A 21,816-nucleotide genomic window follows, 5' to 3' on the forward strand; every position below is an offset into this window, starting at 1 on the left:
TTCTAAAATAATCATCAGTTAATATTTGAATAAGAATTCTTCGAACATTGAGAATCTCCTTTTTATGTAAAATAACGTAAAAGGAACGTTTATACATTTTATTAACTCTTAAATATTGCAAATATCTGATTTACACATTCAGATGAACAATTAAAACCTTTTTGGAAACCGGTGGACAGCTAGTGCCACCTGTTACAGTTGAGCACTTTTCTTCGGTGAACTGAAGGTGGCGCTGGCATCTACCGATTTCCAAAAAAAAAAAAAAAAAAAAAAAAAAAAGCACTTATTAAGAGAAAAATATTAATGGAAAAATTTTAGCATTTTATTTTCCTAGGGATTTTTACCTACACTTTTTCTTACTTAAAAAGTTTATTGCTATTTGTAAAGGCTGAACAATGATTATACACTACGCATGCATTTGAAATTCAAATGTTGCACTGAGGCATATTTAACTGACAGAATTTTGGTGTCCTGAGAAACTTGATTTGGTTGAGCCCTTTAAAAGTGGTTGCAATACTTTAACTGTTCAGCCACCTAATATGATTCTTAAAGTCCTTAAAAGGACTGGCTAGATGGGCGAAGCAAGATCTTTTCATATTTCCGGTTATCTGTAGAGGACAGTGAAGGATAGGGTGTAATGAGCTCAATAAAGCTCTGATAACCGCAGGAGGGTACAAGCAATAGCCGAGCCTCAGAACTTCATCAGCTCCGGTCACCTAATATGATATGATGAGCTAAAAAATTAAGTTGAAAGTTTATTCAAATTTTAATCAATCAATTTGCAGTGCAGTAATTATTCCTGAAATGGCACATATTGGTTTTTTAAGCTAATAATAAGTACTCGCAAAAAACAATTTAAATAATTAGATGAACAATTAGTGGCTAGTTAATTAGGCAGACTCCCACCATCAATGGATTTCAATTCTTCGTCAAAGCCAATGTCCGTTTCAGTTAATAAATGAGGGAAAAATATATCAATAACAACATTATTTGTTAAGCATGATGCGCTATTTGAATCGGTGGAGAAACTCGAGATATGAATACAAACCGCGAAGGTTTGTAAACCTGTTGTGTCTACAGTTGAGAGAACCGTAACTGGCAGAGTGCCAAAAAGAGTCAATTCATGTTGAAGGGGGGGGGGGGGAGAATAAGGGATGTACAAATTCATCACTAAATTAACTAAGACTAAATTAACATACATTAGTTTATTATGTTATATTCTAATATAAAGCCAGATTTTTACAATAATTTGTATTACTTTGCAGGCCTAGGTGTCGCTTTGTTATATGCCTACATTATCATCAGTGTGTATTCGGCTGTGCCGATCTCGTGGCTTTTTATCTTTTTTAAGGATTCTTTTATTACTGCCAGAGAGAGTTACAAGTGGGGTATTTGTTATCCCAAATTTTCTCACGAAAGTAAGTATCTACCATATTTTTTATCAGTATTTTTAAAACACTGATAACACTGAGAATTATTTATAGTCTGAAACTTTTTTTTTTTTTTTTTTTTTTTTACTCCGAAGTTTCGTGGGAAAGTGGAGGAGATTATTGATAATTTATCATTTCATAGTCAAAAAGATGGAATGCAAGTTGTTCATGCATATAATTCAGAAACGAGGAGGCAAATATCCTTGATTCTTCGAGATATCTTTAGCTTAGACAAGTCGAATGTTTTTGATCTTGACTTTGGATAATCAATCTTATTTTCTAAGAAAGTTGAAAGAATTGAATGAGTGAATAATAATAAATGCATCCCAGATTTCATAATTATAATTGATATAAATATTGCATTTTCATATGAATTCTGAGAACTAAATTCCTGTAACATGTTAGCATTTGTACCCAGTGATGGGTTAAGGATTAGGCAATGAGACAATTGTTCTCGAGACCAAGTAATGTCAAGCGTCCAAGGCGCTGGCATCCTCTTTCATTGTCAAAAACCAGATTCAAATCCTCTGCTTGATGGTTGAAGATCGGCTAGCCATCCGATTAACCAGTCTTGTTTCCTACTCTTTGCCATAACAGAAACCTTCTACAAATCAGATCAGACCGGGGTGTAAAACCAGGCACTGTTTTTATTTTATTTTAAGGGATTTTTATTTATTATTTTTTCTTAATAGTATGTTATAATGCTCAGATATTATATTATAAATGACACAAACAATGGCCTATTATTAGATTATATTTAATATTTGAATGTTAATATGCATGGTTCCAACATCCACAAAAAATCATAATCGTTTGTTTTTAAAAAAAAATATTAAAATTAAAACAGCTTTTATTAATTTTCTGCCCCCCCCACCTCACAAGTCGCCCAAAACCAGTTTGTGTGGAGGGATGCGTTTGACAATTCAAGTCTAGTTGTTACAAATCACCAACCACTTAAGTCCTTAAAAGGTCTGGGAGATGGACTAAGTCCTTGACTCTTTATCCCGTCATCTGAATGAAGAAAATATGTGTGGATCGAGTGGTATTGAGCCAAATGCTCTGGTCATGGCTGGGTAACGGCAATAGCTGAGCCTCAGTTAAAGCTTCATTGGCTACACCGAAAGTTAATTCAAATTTTAAAATGGTGTACTATGTACTTTACATTTTACTCAATAAATTTTATTATTATTCTTATGATTTTCCATTTTTTCCAAATAAATAAATAAACTTAAGTATTTTATATATTTTTGTCGATTTTTTTATTCATGAAAAAGTTTAAGACAAACTAGAAAAGTTATAATATAGCCATGTGGTTTTGTGATATATACTTAGGCACAGAAATATACGAACTATGTTGTTTAAATGCCTTCGTTAACACAAGATGAGTAATAGAAAATACGGATGTTAAGAAATGCTTCTGTGATTCTGCATTCTGTTTTAAGAAATCAAATGATCTTATCTTTTAGTGTTATTTATCGATACACTTTTTCGTTTCAGATTGTGTTCTCGCACAAAATACCTCCTCCACTGATTACGTAGGGTGGACAGTTCCTTCCTATTTTCAGTAAGTAGATGAATGACAATTTTTATTGAGTTAGTTTTTTATTGCTGTCGTATTATTTTCAGTGATTCTCATTCAAGTATAATTTCATTGTAACACTCCATGATATGGGACCAAATCTGAAATTAGGGTTCCCTCTAAGACATTTAAAAAAAAAAGAAAAGAGTATTATAACTCTCATCACAATGTGGGAGTAACTCATGACGCTTCTGAGCTGCTCTTTAATCCTCTTAGCGCCAACAAAAGATTTCCGTTACGATTATAATCTCCTGTGGTATTTCCGGTAATAGGAAATCCTTAAACTTTTAGCTAGACGCTAAGATAAAAAGATTTCACTGATGTTCTTAGAATTTCTTATTAGCACTCTTGGTTTTCCTAGAACAAACACCCAAATTTCTGAATTAAAGGCAACTGTCAAAGGTATTTTAATTAATCCGTTTTCTAATTTGTATAGAACAGAGATGGACCCCCCCCTCCGTTTAGTTCTTCCTTTAATAGTAAACTTTATTCCTATTATATTATAGAACTCTGAAAGAACACTGCAATGTAGAAATTTTCATATATAGGGAAAAAAAATAGCTTATTGACATCAGAATTTAGTTCCCTATGAGGAGTGCTGCACTGAAGTTTTTGTATGCAGAAACATTAATTTCTGTTTTGTAATTTTCAGCGGTCGTGTGTTGGATAGGCGAGCTGACAGTTTTGAAATTGGAGATTTGAAATTCGAAGTTGCTTTTAATCTTGCCATTGTGTGGCTTCTAGTCTTTCTGTGTCTCAGTAGAGGTCTCCGTTCTTACGGAAAGGTAATAACCAGCAGTGCCATTTGTATTCACTTACTCTTAAATTGATTTGACAAAACTTGCTTCAGTTTATTGTACACGTATTATTGTTTAGGAGAGCAGAACTGTCGAAACATTTTAATTCATTAAGTCACTTTAATTAGAAATTATGTAATTAATTCTATTCTTACCAACAATCCGTTTTGTACTCCGAGGGTGGTCTGAAAAGTTCTCGGCCTAACATTGAAAAAACGAATTTATAATTTCAAAATTATTTTTATTTTTCAACAGAATCACCCTTAAGAGTAATACATTCATTCCAGCGCCATTATCCCGTCCCTGTAGTGGTTCTCAGTAAGATCTGCAAAATACCCTTCTACAGTTACAATCACCTCTTGATTCGAAGAAAAACGCTGACCAGCGAGGAAGAGTTTTAGTTTTGGGAAGAGATAGAAGTCAGAGGGAGCCAAATTGGAGAATAGGGTGGATGGTCCAACAATTCATAGTGCAGATTCCTTAATTTTCCCATTGCCAAAACACCTTTGTGGGCAAGTACATTGTCCTGATGAAAGATGTTTTTTTCCTTCTGCAAACTGGGTCTTTTTTCATGAAGTTTTTCGTCTAGTTTGGTTAAAAAATAGGAATAATATTTCCGGTTATTATTTTCCCGTTTCAATATAATTAATAAACAAAATGCCTTTAGCATCCCAAAACACCGATGTCATGACCTTTCCTGCTGATGGAACCGACTTTATCTTCTTTGGCGCTGAACAACCGGCTTCTGCCCACTGTTTTGACTGCGGTTTGGATTCTAGCGTGCAATGGTGAATTCAATTCTCATCCATCGTAATAAATCGACGCACAAAATCAGTTTTATTCTAGTTAAAATGCTCCAAACAGTGTTCAGAGATTTTCATATGAGTGCGTTTTTGATCTGCTGTGAGCAAGCGGGCACCCATCTTGCGCAAAGCTTTTTCATTTGCAATTCTTCATCCAAAATATATCCTACACGTTCTTTTGAAATGCTTATATAGTTTCAGCAATTTCACGCATTTGGACTCGCCAGTCATCCAGTACGATATCGTGCACATGATCACAGATTTTTGTTGTTGTTACACTTTTTGGACGTCCTTCACGTGAATCATCTTCAAGGCTGGTACGGACACGTTTAAACTCGGCAGCTCATTTCAGAAAAGAGTGCCCATAAACTTTTATGGGCACTCTTTTCTAATGGTGAAACCTTTTATGAACTTCGAATGAATTTATTTTGGCGTTAAACGTTCTTTGTAAAAGAAGGTTTAACGCCATTTTGTATCTGTATCCCTTGAAATTTTATCCGTTTCATGGGATACAGACAACACTTCTACTTCAGACCGCTGTATAAAACAAACTACTTAATAGAATGAACTGCAATTTCACATGGAATGAATGCTTATGACAGATGTACCAACTTTGAAAAAAAATCGTGCCGATAGTGTTGCCATCTATGGTCGAGGCCGAGAACGTTTCAGACCACCCTCGTAATTCATCCTAAAATTAAACTTCCGTTTCTCATTTTATTACGAAAATAATTCTAATAAAAACAAATGGATTTATCACCAATACAATTAACACGCAATGCTGTGTGGCAAACATTAAGAAAAAAAAATTTTGGTGCCCGTCCTTGTATAAGGACTGGCTTAAAGGGGCGAAGCAAGAATGCTTTTCATCTTCCCCGTTATCTGTAGAGGACAGTGTAGTGATAAGGTGTTATTGAGCTATTAAAGCTCTGATCATGACAGAAGGGTAACAGCAATAGCCAAGCCTCAGTTAGAACTTTATTGGCTACAGCATTGCCATCCATTACCCTCCAAGGGTATTAACCACCGCATCTCACGGTCGATCTTCCTCCCTTCTTTGGTGCCCGTCCTTATAAGGACTGGCTTAAAGGGGCGAAGCAAGAATGCTTTTTATCTTCCCCGTTACCTGTAGAGGACAGTGTAGGGATAAGGTGTTATTGAGATATTAAAGCTCTGATCATGGCAGGAGAGTAACAGCAATAGCCAAGCCTCAGTTAGAACTTTATTGGCTACAGCATTGCCATCCATTACCCCCCAAGGGTAATGTGATGACCGATTTCAGCCATCGTTATCCTTCCATTATATGGAAGGATAACGATGGTCGAAATCTTAATCTCTTTGGTGCCCTTATAGTCGTTATAAGGACTGGCTTAAAGGGGCGAAGCAAGAATGCTTTTCATATTCCCCGTTATCTGTAGCGGACAGTGTAGGGATAAGGTTATTGAGCTATTATTAAAGCTCTGATCATGGCAGGAGGGTATCATCAATAGCGGAGCCTCAGTTAGAGCTTCATTAGCTACAGCATTGCTATCCATTACCCTCCAAGGGTATTGGATTGAATGAATCAATCACCGCATCTCACGGTCGATTGATTCCTCTTTGGTGCCCTTATAGTCCTTATAAGGACTGGCTTAAAGGGGCGAAGCAAGAATGCTTTTCATATTCCCCGTTATCTGTAGAGGACAGTGTATGGATAAGGTGTTAATGAGCTATTAAATTATTAAAGCTCTGATCATGGCAGGAGGGTAACAGCAATAGCCGAGCCTCAGTTAGAACTTCATTAGCTACAGCATTGCCATCCATTACCCTCCAAGGGTATTGGATTGAATGAATCAATCACCGCATCTCACGGTCGATTGATTCCCCCCTTCCCTCTTTGGTGCCCGAAAAACAGATTTCTTTGAAGTAGTATAGTCATACGAAATCGAAAAAAGTGTTTGAAAATAATAATAAATTTATTTAACAATTTCATTAATTTTTAGGTTTTAATAAAAATATTAACAATTTTTTTTATTTTCCCTAAATATAATAAAAAAACATTAAAAATATCCTAAATTAAGAATGACGAATGAATTATGAGGGTTTTATTGATTTATAATGCATATTACAACTAAATTTTTGCTTGCACGCTACAAGAAACGACTAAGTATATTATAGATACAATATGTTGGAATAAAATATATTGTATTTGGAAACTTGTTTCGCGATTTCTACTTTGTGTGGAGACACTATTTTGCTTTTTAACAAATAGCACGATAATCATAACCTGTTTCATTAAGTATTGCACACTGTGGAATTTTTCTGTTATAGATACATATCGATAGTCCAAAATGCAATTTGGATTGAATTCGGCCTTTTTTAAAAGTAAATTTAATAATAAAATTATAAAGATCAAGTTTAATTGGTGAAAGAAAAGATTGGACTATCTTTAAATTAAGGAACACTTAATTTAAATTTTCCTTGATCAATATTATTATTATTTTATCAGTTTGACTTTAAGTTTAACCATTGATATGCTTGTAGATATGTGTAATGTATCTGGAAGAATTTCTGTTAATAACAAAATGATGTATTTAACGAAGTAAGGTAGAATCGCTAAGGCTTCGCTCATAGACGCAGAAACTAGTCTGCAGATGTTGGTTATATTTATTATTTTTAAACCATTAATAACATTTGCTTTCCCCTTTATTTTATTTTATTAAAAACACAACTGATTAATTAAAGTATTCTATATAGATAAGGATAAGTATATATATATCTATACACATTAGGAAAGTAATATATAGTTAAACTTTCCCACAGGTTGTGTATGTGGTAAGTATAATGCCACTGTGCTTGATGTTACTGGTTGCCATCCGTTATTTGGAAGACTGGGGCAACGGAGTCTTGGAAATTTTCTCTTCTCCTTGGAAACCCGTTCTAGCTGATTCATGGGTAAGAAACATTGTTTTACAAAAAACAGCGAATTAAAAAAATCTGCAGTTGTAAAAAAGTAAATTATTTACGAGTACAATATTATATTTAATAAACATACTTTATTATTACGTTTGCTAACTATTCATTGTTGCGTATTAATTTCTTTTGTATTGTTTACAGTCCTGGTTGCTTGCCTCTCGGGAAGTTTTTCTCACCTGGTCTTTATTCGGCGCTGTCGCCTTACAAATGTGCAGTCATAACAAGCCAAATTTTAACATAGTAAAGTAAGTGATCTTCTCTATTTGTGGAGGAGTGTTAAAATGACGTTTTTGCTTTAAACGCAAAGTTTTCAATTGGTATCACGCTCAACTACTGGCAATTTGGTCTTTTTTCAGGAACGTGTTTAGTCTCGCCGTCATATCAATCGTGACTTTGGTGATTGCATCGTTATTTTTTGTCAGCGCCACCAACGTCCTAACTCAGAAACGTCTAGCACTGATTCCAACATCCTATGGTAAGTCTGTCTTTGTGCATTTGGTTGATATTTAATTATCATTTTGGAAGACTGCATATGTATTAATTACAGAATTTTTATTGGAATATTAAAAAAATCCTTTCTCTAGATTTGCAATTAATGCTGCTCATTAAGTTAATTTTATTCCTTCTTGTTAAATGAACTTGCACAAGGAATTTTGGCTAACATTTTAAAAATGTATTTAAACTGCTATGTTTCTAATGCGCGAAATTCAAAAACTATTATTAGGAAAATAAACATATTGAACTTTCGCACGTCACTTGAGAGCCCCCCCCCCCCCTCTTAGGGCGGGAGGATTCTAAAACCACCACCTACTCAATGTGGCATCAAATAAAATTAGCCTCATCCAAAACGGAACTTTCATAGCATAGCTTATATAAATTACATTAACAAATTGAATGTTATTAACGCCAAAAACCATAATAACGTCATCAAAATATGGTTCACTTTATATTGTTTCAATAGTTATAGCGTTTATGTGATGTCATCTGGACGAAAGTTGCGTCAGTCACTCCAAATGTATCGTTATTAATACAATATTTTTACTTCCGGAAAAATTAGTTATAACACAACAGATTTTCGACGGATTCGATTGCTGTTATCTGATATTTCATACATCGTATTTGCTATACTCCATATGAACTGCTTTATTCTTATATTCCGTTAACCATAACACGATGCTTATAATATTTGCTATACTCCATATGAACTACTTTATTCACGATGTTTACAAGATGATTATAATAAATCACCAACTTAAGTTCTAAAAAGAACTGGGCGATGGACTGAGTCCTTGACTCTTTATCCCGTCATCTGAATGAAGAAAATCTGTGTCATGGCTTCTTTTAAACTTCATCGGCTACAACATTGCCATCAGCTACCCTGAAAGGCCCAAAAAATAAGATTGGCAGAAAGGGCCTAGGACGTTCACACCTATCACCAACGTAATCAATAAAATGTACTTATATATAATTAATATATTTAATTTATTTTATGGTGTATAAATTTAAATTTAATTAACTCTATAAATATTTAATATTTTTAACTAATAATCAAAATATTACAGATTCATTTTAAATTTAATTTCTATTTCTAAAGTATTACTTATCAGTCAATTTTAACATATTCTATTCCTATTAATTGTTATGCTCTAGTAGTTATATTATAAATGAATTTTTTTTTTTCATTTCAGAAAGAGAATCGACTTCTAAACTGGTACACTCGGTTCGTCACATTCCTACGTCATTGTTAAACATATCTCTTGTAAACCTGCTGGTAGGGGAGTCGATGATATCATCTAGCCTAGGTTATTCAGTCAGCGGATATGTACCGCTAAGGTTTGCAACGGAAATTTTCCCTGCGTCACTGGCCGCAGAAGGGGTCAGGAGCGTGTCATCTTTCTGGTCCATCTGTTTCTATGGGATGATGATTCTCTTTGGACTCGGTCAACTGGTAAGTAACTTCACGCAATTTTAGTATACCAAGATAGGTGCTAGTAACGAAATGGTCATAGTTAATAGATAGATTTTAATTAATTATTAATAAGCTTCTTATATAGGCTAATTTTCAAAATTTTATTTAAAATATATATTTTAAATAAAATTTTATTTAAATAGGAAGTATAAATTCTAGAAATCTAAGTCCTAGGATGTTCATACCTATTACCAACTTAACCAATAAAATGTAATTATATATATATATAGGCTAATTTTCAAAATTTTATTTAAAATATATATTTTAAATAAAATTTTATTTAAATAGGAAGTATAAATTCTAGAAATCTAAGTCCTAGGATGTTCATACCTATTACCAACTTAACCAATAAAATGTAATTATATATATAATTAATATATTTAATTTATTTTATGGTGTATGAATTTAAATTTAATTAACTCTATAAATATTTAATATTTTTAACTAATAATCAAAATAATTTAACTAATAACTGCTTGTCTAAAAGTATTAGACAAGCAATTATACTTAAGAATAGTACCTTTACAAAAGCTTTGTTATTAACAATATATTTTTTGCAATTTCTGAAATGTTTTCTTTTATTAGATGACAATATGGTGTTGTGTTTTGGAAGCCATCATTTCAGTTAATCCGCAAGTGTTAAGGCCCTGGCAGACGGTCCTAACATTTAGTATGTGTGCCTCAGCTCTTCTTTTGGGTCTGCCCATGACAACGAATGTAAGTGATTTTCATCTGAATTTCTGTATCAGAATTATTAAACCGAAACTTAGAATGTTTGCTACCTACATTAGTAGGTTAGAAGAATAAATATTTAATTTTATCCAAATTCCTTGAGGGATGAATACGTACCGAACAATAAAACAATTTTGATCTCTGAATTTTTCTACGATAAGTTTTTTACTCCTTCTAAGCTTAAAAAATGCCTTTTTAAAAGCAAGAGGCCATTAATGCGCTTACTGGAGAGAATATTAGACTGACATGTCGCAACTTCTTCGCTTAACCAATATAATAACAGCAAAGTAGATTCCATCTAATGTCATAAAATGAACTCAATATTGTATAGACTCTCTGTTAAATCAAGGTGAATTGCAGTCATTTAAATTTTGCAAAATTGACTACTATAGATGCTTAAAGTTGGTAGGTCAAATTTTAAATGAAAATTCGGGGTTGCATCAAAAAGATAATTCAAATGCGTCTCTGTAGGTAGGAAAGGCAGGCATGTTCTTAAAACTGAAAAAAAAAAAAATAATAAAACCCATTTTTCTCATCAAAATGAAGCTGCTTATTTGTTTTCATTATTTTCATTGCTAATGATTAGCCTGGTAATTGAACTTCTGCAGAATATAATCTAAATTAGATTACATTCTGCAAAGGCAACATTATTCAAATATATTCTCAGTAGTGCCATTCTTTCAGAGATATTCTTCGTAATATGTTGGAATGACTTCAGCTTAATAAAGATTAATTTTCTAGAGACTTGCTTGTATTAATCGATAAATATTTACGGTTGAAAGGCCTTGAAGTAGCACTGAATCACGTGTGTGAGTAAGTTTCTGTGCAATTTATAGAACAGGTACTTAGCGTCGTGTAATATGCGTTTTCTCTAATAGTAGATTTTTCCTGTCAAATTTGGAAAAATACTTATTCAGGAAGGTACGTATGTATGAATCTTTAAGAAACTTATGACAACTGCGTCGTTATCTCTCTGAAGGAGATATCTGAGTCTTACGTTACGTAAACAAACTAACGGACCTTAGAACCCACTAGTAGATGAATTTTCAATGCTGAAGTAATTCCACATTTATATATTAAGGCAAAAATATGAACGATGCACTTCGAATCAAAATAATGCAGATAGCTGTAGTATCGTAATAATAAACATTTCGATATTGTAGCAGAATTTCCAAATAATTTTATCGTACATCTTATCAGTTATGATCCCACATAAAGAGTCATCATGTAAATGTTTGTGATTGGTTCTTAAATCACTCTAAGCTGGCAGTTATTTAAGACGCGTATGAAGGAAAAGAAGCCATAAAAGATTTATTTTTTCCCTATACCCTATACAATCTGTCATTCCTTGAACTATTACTTCGGTCATAAGTGATTTAAGTCTTCCATAAACAACACTTCTTTTCATATGACACAAAAGTCTTTCGGTAATAAACTGACGCTTCTTTAAACATAAATTTCACACTAAGCAAGCAGTATGTTGGGGAAAAAAAATCGAAATTAATCCACAATGGAAAGAAACGTAACGGATTTACTATGTACTGCGAGTGTAGGCTCTGCTAATAACCAAAAGACTACTTTTTTGGGGTGGGGCGGGGAGCTTAAGAATCAAAATTAGATAACTGGGTGATCTTCATATCGCTTGTACGGAATGCCGAGAACTTACTAGAGCTCCAAGCAAACGGTCACGATCTCCGTTTCGCTTATATTAAGCAGGAATTAATATTGATTAGCTGTGTACTAATTATATGAACAATTACACGAATTTCATTGTCTAGTGCACGAATCATTTTGCTTACTAGAAGCCTGAAGTGGCTTTCGATAAGGGATTTCTAGACTATCTAAATCTTAGCTCACTCATGTTACTAAGCTATAATATATATATATTTAAATCAACAAGCAGACGTTTCTCTTTTTTTTTTTTCCCTATGCTATGCTTGCTTCATCTTCCTAACTTAAACATTCTTCTGCGTCTCTCATTAAAAATCAAAGTTGCTGCTTCCTCAATCATAAAATATATTTTTCAGTAATATTCCACTGTACTCCAACATTCACTTTTTCCTCGTACAAAATATATTTTAGAGAAATTCTATAGAAATATTGACGTAGAATTAAGCAAAAGTTACAGTCGAAACGAATTCCTTATATAACTTGACGCACTCTTTGTCTATATATTCTGACCATCGACAAATTGCCATCATATTGCATTACTTAAAAAAAATTTCTCTTAGAGTACTGAAGAATTTTGGCTTTTTTTTTTTTTTTTTTTTTTAAAAAAACCAATAAGCAGGTAATGCCTTTTTTTCCACTATAATGAAAGAGTGCTTTAACAGGTGTAACTCAGTCAGTAGCGATGCCTTTCATTTGGAAAGAACGAAGTTCTAATTCTGTCTATGATGCGAGCCATCTTTATAAAAGCATTTTCAATTGAAAATGAGTTAGCCACGATGCAGAGGATGGAAGAGGTTTACTTAAATTTATTTAATTTCATGGCAAAAGCTGAATACCAGAGTAAATAATACAATATTAGGCGTTAAGACGTTATTTATATAATGTCATCTCCTATGGCAATATGCAGAGTAGAAGGTAATCAAATAGAAGCACTAGTCTATCTCCCACTGATGGCTTTTTTTTTAAAAAAAAAACTTTTCACTTTGATTTCATGATGGCTAATATTGGTTAGATTGAGAATAATTAATATTGTATTTGAATATGAACTATTTTTATTAATATTTAATTAGTATTAAATGATAATGTATAATTAATATCAATATTTAAATTAATCTTCCATTTATTATTATAGTTTAACTAATTAAACTAATAAAATAGTGTAAAAGAATTGTCTATGCCTCTTGGTTGTTTAACTTACGTTTGAGCTCTGGTAAGGTCCCTAGGGAGTGGAAAGAAGGTAAAACAGTTCCTTTGCATAAAAGAGGCTCTAAGACTGCGGTAGAAAATTACAGACCAATCACCATCTCGGTGTGATGATAAAAGTATTGAAAAAGTTGATTAAAGACAGAATTCAGGAATGGATGATACTCTATGGGGGGGGTACATCATGGTTTTGTTAAAGGTCGATCTTGCCTTAGTAATTAACTTTTTGTAACAGAGTGACAGCTGATTGGATAATGGGAATGGCTACACAGTTATGCTGCTGAATTTTGTTAAGACAGGATATCCCTTGCAATACTCTTATGCAAATTAGAGCAAATGGTGGTGGATATTAAACCGATAATGTGAATACGAGAATGGCTCATAGACAGATACCAAAAAGTACTGTATGGAGTAGCAGAGTCCAGGATGAAGCAGGTGACCAGAGGTGTATCGCAGGGCTCTGTGCTTGGACCATTACTGTTCGATTTGTACATGACTTGTATAGGAAATGACTTGAAGGGAGATATTCAGTTGTATACTGATGATACAAAGTTGGATAGCGCAATAATTAATCAAGCTGATGTAGAGAGCTGCAGGATGATTTAAATAGCCTTGAAAGTATGGACAAAACATAATGGATTTAATTCATTGTGGAAAAGTATAAAGTTATGCATTTTGGGATTAAAAGGTTAAAAGCCGAGTACCACATTGATGGACCTGTACTCCAAAAGAATGATGAGGCTATGGACTTGGAGATGTTAACGGATAGAGAGTTGAAGTTCAGAAGGCACATTACTAAGGTGTCCAAGATAGCACATAGGATTACTTGGTTATTGAAGAATACACCAACATCCAGAGATAAAGAAGTTATTATTCCTCTTTATAAGGCGTTGATACGTCTACATCTTATTACTGTGCCTAAGTCTGGTCGCCTGAATTCCTCGGAGATGAGGAAGCGGTAGAAAAGATTCAGAGGTGAGTGATATAAGGAATGCTCCCTACATTGATAGAATTGAGAGTTTATGGGTGATAAGCAGAGACGATGAGATAAGATTAAAAGATTTAAGTTCCTAAAAGGTTTTTATAAGACTAATGCAGTGGAAATATTTCGGCAGCGGGATAGTGGTGGAAGAACAAGAGGTCATCCCTGGAAATTAAGTAAGAGTGTGGTTAATGAGAGTGTGAAGACTAGATTTTTCGCTTGGAGAATGTGAATGAATGGAATGCGTTATCTGATTCCGCTGTGAGTCTTCAAAAGAAGACGTATGATAAATATTGCCGATAGTTTGGGTCTCCCGCGATGATTTTCTGACTGCATGGAGATGCCCGTACAATATTAATAATTATTATCTATTTTTTATTTGATATAAATATTGTATGGCAGTATTAATAATGCGAACAAATAGTTAAAATGCATTGATGTATTTAAATATATTAAGTTTTTTAATGATATAATTTGACAACACAATATGAAAAGAATTACAATTTATTCCATTTATATCTTCCAGATCGGAATTTATATAGTTTATTTTTTCGATTTCTGTGTGGGCTCCCTCTGGTGGATTTCAGCTATATATCTTGTAATGTTAGTGGCCGTGTTACTAATAAGAGGTAAGCAGAATATTTTAAATAAACGTATATGCTATGCATTTGAATTAAAAGAAAAGCAAAATATTGAAAATGACACCACAACCAATCCCGAATCTGAATAAAATTCCCCCCCCCCCCCAAAAAAAAAACGCAATGTAGAATTTTTTTAAATATGTGGCTTAAAATTTGTCTTGATTTCGTTCATTCAAAATGTATTTTAATGAACGAAATTGTAGTGATTTAAATGTAGAAGGCACCACTAACCGACGTCTTAGGAGTAATATTCATTTTAAGTATGTTGGTTAGCTGATATTGGTTGTTTGGCTTTGATTTAATTTTACCTTGAATACCACTTAAATAAATTAATAGTCTATAAAAACTAGTAGCATTTTATATATTAATTTGAGTGTATTATTGATTTTTTCTCTCTGTTCTAGGACGTCCATATGGTACAAATCAACTAGTCAACACCATTACAAAGAATGGAAAATTGAAAATGTGGTTAATTCCTGCCCTCACATTCCAATGGAACGTTGTATTGCCACTGTCATGCTTGGTAAGGACACACTTCGTAGCTATTAACATAATCGTGTTTTTACTACATAAAGTTTTTTGTTATAAAAACCGACTCTTAAATAATCTATACTACATTACAATATATCCTTTTACATTTATAGGTTCTGTCTATAGCTTTTCTACGAACAGGTCAAATAGGATCAACGCTATCCTGGGCAGATCAGGCAGACCATTACAATTATTGGCCAGCGTGGGCCAAAAAGTTATCTTCAGGTGTACAGATTTGTCCTCTGTTACTCACTGTAGCCATTTGCGCTTACGAAGCCATCTTCTACCTCACACCTAAGACGGATCAACCATTGCACGAGGTAAGTGGAATTATATTTCATTGCTATTTCCCTTTACATGCTATGGCTTATCATTGACAAGTAAATTGGCTTTATAGGAACGTAATTAATGCAATGGTTTGGCAGTTAATGTAAAACTTCAGCTTTTAAAGGACACAAATTGCAGCAATGTCTTAATCTTTTCATATTCTTATTTAAAGTGTATAAGTTCACATATTTCGCATGGAGAGTGTTCTGTTCTACTTGATGCGTTAAATCCAAGGACCAAAAATTAAATAGCATTATAAGTTCTTATTCAGTGAGTATATTTCATTTTTCTTCTTTCTTTCAGAGGGTACAGTCGTGGTGTTGTCCTACATTCCTGATGCCACCATTAACTCCAACTCCATCCACACTACCGGTGCCTCCAACCACACGTCAAGGGGTGGTCAACAGTGCCTTCGAAGAAGATCCCCCACCGAAATACACCCCTCCGCCATCCTACTCGTCGGCAACAGCCAAAAAGATGTTACATCAAACGAGCTCCGGAATAGAACTAGGCGTAGTTGAGATCGACATGTCATTAGCAGGACCGCAACGTATTGGAGTGGATGCCGTTTCCTTCAGTCCTCACGCGGAAGTCAGTGAGGTGGTCATAAATCAGCCTTTGCAGCAGGCGCTTAATCGTTGTCAGTCCACCGAAGGAAGAAGAATGTAGGCCTAAAACAGCAGGAGAACACAGACCCGATTTTTTAGTCAGTTTCCATGGCAACGGTTACCAACAGCCGTTTGCCTTGTCTGTGATAATTAGTTCCCACCCACAGATTTCAACTACTATTCCTCCTCCGTGGGTTTGTGATCCATGCGAGATCGTTGTATCGGCGCATGCTCTGGAAGCATCGCATCAGCCTTCACCCACGAGAGGGAGCGGGACAAAGTGATTATCTCGTGAAACGTCCTCAGTTAAATTTGTGAATTTGGTGCTAATATGGCTGCCACATCCGATCACTACACTTGTCAAGATTTTTACCTCTTTGGAACTGATTTTACGTATTCCAGTGCTGTAGTGTATCATTAATTAGATATAGACAAGATAAGCTCTGGTGTCCCAGCTATTTATTATTATTTCGTTTGGAGGTAGAGTGCAGCTATACAGTACAAATGTTGTATGGTGGTCTTTGCCAACAAAGAAGTCAGTGTTTGTCTCCTAATGTACATTGCCTTTCACCATACATCTATTGTTGTTTCACATGAATCGTCTGCATGAAATATTTGTAGGGATTATTTAAATTGTTATAACAAGCATTTTGGAGTAAACAAATTTTATCCAATTTTTATTTTTGTCCTTTATATTCCGCACATTGACTTCTCTTGAACTTAAATGCAGAAAACTCGAGTTTTCGCTTTTGTAAATAAACATTGATATTTTAATTGTGTAATAAAATTGGTTTGATATTTTATTTATAATTGTCGATGATCTTGCATTGTTACAGAGAAAAACAAAAATAAAATCCTCTCGTTTACGATTAGAACGCTACCACACACACACACACACACACACACACACACACACACACACACACACACACACACACACATCCGGAAGTGGGTTACGTGGTCAAGAAATGTGAAATATCCACATGAAATTTTTTATAAATTTTAATAATTAATTTTAAATTATTATAAACTTTATCACTTTTTATGATTTCCTTATATATATATATATATATATATATATATATATATATATCTCACTTTAAATATTTCTAAACATACACCTTTTCTTTATGCCTAGATTTCACTAATCTATGTGTTTTTAATTTACGTTTTGATCGTCTAAAGACCGTTTATAAGACTCTGCCTCGATTCAAATAATCCACTCTGCATTCACTTAAACTTGAAAAGTGTGTAATAGAAAACTTGAATAATATTTTTGTTGTCGGATTAGTTAATAAATAAACGAAAATATCCTACGAAAGACAGTTCTATTTTTTTTTTTTTTAATTTTAAGAGTGAATTGACGGGATCATTGCTCAGATGTGCCACTCAAGAATCAAATTTCTTTTAAGTGTGTTTCCTAGGCAATAAAGTTGCTTGATCAAGTAGGTATCCGTGTACAAAGAAATGAAAAACCAACAAACTTTCTCTTATAACTAGTTTACTCATAATAGCATCAATCAACTTTGGTTGCATACTGTGTAGAAAACAAAACAAAAACAAACAAACAAACAAAAAACAACCAGGATGCCCGAGAAAGAAATGAATAGAAAATATCAGGGGTATAAAGTGAGTCTTGGACGTTTTGAGAAATTTAAATAACTTGGTTACAGATTGAACTCCAAAGCTGCTGTTCGTAGTAATCTCAAACCGCCTTAATAAATTTAGTTTAATCCTTTATCCAAGTGTAAGCAAACAAAGTTTGCGCCTGAAGTATCTTCAGGACTGAGGCAACTCGTGGTAAAGGTGGACCAAGCTCTCATCACTCCTTGTCTTAGTATCTCCCATAATGCAAAGCACCTCCTTGCAGACATGTATAATGCTATGCATTAAGGGAAGGACCACTATTTAGACCGGTTTCGACCTTTATTGAGGTCTCGTCAGTGGGAGCCAGACCCAGAGGTGGTGATACTAAGGTGGAAGCAATGGAGAAGTCATATTTACTTATATAGAGACATCGATAAAGGTCGAAAACCGGTCTAGGTAGTGGCCCTTTCCTTAATGCATAGCATTATGGGAGATACAAGGAGTGGTGAGAGTTTGGTCCACCTTTACCACGAGTTGCCTCAGTCCTGAAGATACTTCAGGTGCAAACTTTGTTTGCTTACACTTGGATAAAAGATTAAACTAAATTTATTATAGTCTAACCACGTGGGAAAAAAATGTCCAACTCAAACTGCCTTAGGCAGATAGGGAAGATGATGATGATGAACAATTTAAGTACCTACCCAGCAAAACAACAACAACAAAAAAAAAACTATGCATACCTATACATTGAAATCCATTGAGGATTATTGAGTAACTGCTAGATCAGGCCTCTTCTGAGGTTTTTAAAGAAATTTCCTCTTTTTATCTTCTGAGAAGCTCAGTTAGCAATAACGATGTCCTTTGGTCGGAAAGTCCTAAGTAAACTACTGTGTAAGACACAAAGAAAACTCGCACACAGTTTATTCAATACATAAAGCGTATTGGAATAAAACTTAGTAAAATTAGGATTTTTCCATTATAAGAATATTCGAATAACCATTTGAAGAACACTAGAATAGTCAGCCACATTTCAATGTGTAGCTAACAGCTAGAAAAGAATTTATCGTTTCATGGAGTAAGGCACTGCATCATTTAGATTAGCAGGAGACTATTAAGCAAAGATCGCATTCTTGAGTTAATTTTCAGTCAGGAAATGTTTAATGAATGCGAGTCCAATTCTCAACATTCAGGAAATTAATATTTCTCAACTTCATGATGGGCTCTACGTCATTAACTTGCTTTTCAACATTAACTAATCCAAATTCCTAGAATTAGTTAATTTCCTTTCATGCGTAATTTTTTTTTTTTTTTTTTTTTTTTTTTTTTTTCTCGCAGGAAATCATGAGAATCCGGTAAACGTGTCGACTAATTTTGTGACCCGTGGCCTAGCTATCCAGCAGGAAATTGCTCATTCAGAGACTGCATGACTTTCCTGTTGAGGGTGGTGTCCCGTCAATCATCTGTAATCGGATTCAGGGATAAATTTAAAAGGACTGGCAATTCATGCTACAGAAATCCGGCACACAAGTCAGAAATTGTCACCGACTGTATAATCCCACACTTTTACAGGGGGAAAAAAATGTAAACCGCTTTTACCGTTCTGCGTGGAATATCGTGTACAGAAATGAGTTTTTTACCTTTGAGGTTCAGACTCAAATTCGTATGGTATTCCTGACTGAAAGTAATCTCAGAATAAAATCGTCGTCAGTCGAATAAAGTTACAGATAGCTTCGGGAGATCTTCGTTGCTAGGCAACAGTTTCTTTGTTCTAGTTGAAATACAAGAGGCGTTCCGAAAGTAATGCATCTCCAGGTTCCTCACCCTAAAGAGATATGTCAGTGAACTAAAAAGAGGTGTTGAAGTATTTATTTTCGCCACTTTATAACAAGTTTTCCAAAACCGGAGTAGAAAAACACACTACAGGTTGTTTCAGAAGCATTCCCTACTCCTCATCTCTGTTTTGAAGGGTTTGTCATTTTCATTTGTCTTCAATTTAAGGAATAATCGATGGAGCCGAGCCTATACTGTAAAGGATGTTCCACAACTTCAAATATGAATTAGTGAATGCGATCTCGCGTTTATAGAGAAGCATAGCTATTCTTCTACCTGAACAGAATTAAACCGCTGTATCAAATGAATTTCAGTCCTCATTCACCGTCAGTGTACAAAAGACATTCAGCATGCACCGTCCGCCAGCGAGGTCGGAAAGTGCATGCTGTTTGGTGAGGTCAATGCCAAGGCAACAGCGCATTTTCCATTCGGATTATTTGAAAATATGCTCGTCAGGAACGTTAAACAGATGGAAAATTTTTCTTTGATTATTATTGTGTTGGGGAAAAAAAACCTACAATCCTCGGATAAAACCTGCATTGATTTTTTTTTTTTTTCCAATTTGGAAATGAATTCAACTTCAATGGTATAATTTACCATTGAAGTAATACAGAACTTGGAGATTTTTTTATTAGTTATGAAAAACCACTTAAATCCCTTCGTGACTTATGGGCTAGAAGCAATAGTTTTATTTGCTATCACGCAGGTAAAATCTTTTTTTCTTAGTCATTTATATTCAACTATTTCCTTATATATATATATATATATATATATATCTTCAAAGGGAGTGCAAGTTATGACATTATTAATCTCCAATCCACAATTTTCCTCCAAATCAATCTATTTCTTTTCTTCTCTCCTAGTCTTAAATGGACTGTTGGCTCACTTATGGCTGGTAGGTGATATTCTTTGTTAGCTTCCTGTCTCTTGTTCTTGATGTCAGTTGAGAAACGAAAGAATTTGTCCATCTTTTGATGTTATCAGTTTTCGGACATTTTCATTGGTTTCGTTCTTCTATAAGTTTCATTTCAAGGAGTCTCCTCTCATCTTCCCTCAATAAAGTCCAGGTTCACAACCATTCAAGAGGATAGAAATCACTAAGGTGTCAATTAGTTTTAGTCTGGTTGTGGCTATTCTGTTATTTCCCCCACAATGGTTTTAACTTTTGTAGGGCCACAGTTGCCTTAGCAATTCGGTATTTAATGTCGGTTTTTGAGCGGCCATCTGTGCTTCCTAGATAAGTGAACTTGTTTACATTCTCAATTTGTTTATTGCTCATTTGTATCTTTAAGAATTCTATATCTGAGTTTGAGGTTATCATTATTTTTGTAGGTTCATGTATAATCCATATTTTTTTAATGTTCTGAAAACGCGGCTGGTTATCTCTTGTAATTCTTCATTTTATCAGAAGATCGATATTTTCTGCAAAACGTAAGTTATTTATTCTTAGTTCACCAACTACTATTCCAGTGTCATATTCATGAAGAGCTTCATCTATGACATATTCCAGAAAACAATTAAAAAGAAGAGGGGACAAGTTGCATCCCTGTCTTACCCACCCCCCCGTTCTGTCCGGAACCGTTCACTGTTGTAATTTTTAATTTCAATTGTCATATTTAATTCTTAATGATTTTGTTGTCAATACCATAATGTTCTAAAATTTTCCATAATGCCTCGTGCCATATTGAGTCAAAAGCTTTTTGAAGGTCTAAAAAGTTGTGACAAATTATTTTGTTATGTTCTATGTATTTTTCGCCTAGTATGTGTATTGTAAAAATATGGTCGATTGTACTTCTGGACTTCCGAAAACCTGTTTGTTCATCTGATAGTCTGCTTTCTATTTTCTTTTCGATTCTTCACAATATTTTTAATAGGATTTTGCTTAGATGACTAATAAGGCATATTGTTCTATAGTTGCTACATTTATTGCTGTTTCCCTTTTTAGGAATAGGTACAAGGACAGAAGTCCGCTAATCTGAAGGCCAAGTCTCTGTGTTCCATACGTCCTGGAATAAATTTAGCAAGGTGCCCATGATGATGTCACCTCCTTCGCGTATCAGTTCCACTGTGACACCATCAATTCCCGGTGATTTTCCTATTTTTGAGGAGCTAACTGCTGCAATTACTTCTTTTAATATCGGGTAATCTCCTTCCTCCGAACCTCCTGGCAA

General features: G+C 34.2%; 1 protein-coding gene across 1 annotated transcript in view; it reads left to right on the plus strand.

The window, feature by feature from the left end:
- Window positions 1–17,031, plus strand: part of LOC150094357 (sodium-dependent transporter bedraggled-like) — a 29,553-nt gene extending 12,522 nt beyond the window's left edge. Inside the window, exons 4-15 of the mRNA XM_090411913.1 lie at window positions 1,266–1,418; window positions 2,928–2,994; window positions 3,662–3,794; window positions 7,412–7,543; window positions 7,706–7,809; window positions 7,921–8,039; window positions 9,253–9,512; window positions 10,119–10,250; window positions 14,648–14,750; window positions 15,167–15,285; window positions 15,407–15,613; window positions 15,924–17,031. Of these exons, the coding sequence (XP_090268039.1) occupies window positions 1,266–1,418; window positions 2,928–2,994; window positions 3,662–3,794; window positions 7,412–7,543; window positions 7,706–7,809; window positions 7,921–8,039; window positions 9,253–9,512; window positions 10,119–10,250; window positions 14,648–14,750; window positions 15,167–15,285; window positions 15,407–15,613; window positions 15,924–16,289 (1,895 nt within the window). The 3' untranslated portion in view covers window positions 16,290–17,031. The remainder of the gene's footprint in view (window positions 1–1,265; window positions 1,419–2,927; window positions 2,995–3,661; window positions 3,795–7,411; window positions 7,544–7,705; window positions 7,810–7,920; window positions 8,040–9,252; window positions 9,513–10,118; window positions 10,251–14,647; window positions 14,751–15,166; window positions 15,286–15,406; window positions 15,614–15,923) is intronic.
- Window positions 17,032–21,816: the final 4,785 nt, after the last annotated feature.

Source organism: Typopeltis vanoorti, chromosome 22 (genome assembly GCF_054136105.1).
Source record: "Typopeltis vanoorti isolate ZY-2024b chromosome 22, IOZ_Tvanoo_1.0, whole genome shotgun sequence".
Taxonomy (NCBI): Eukaryota; Metazoa; Arthropoda; class Arachnida; order Uropygi; family Thelyphonidae; genus Typopeltis; species Typopeltis vanoorti.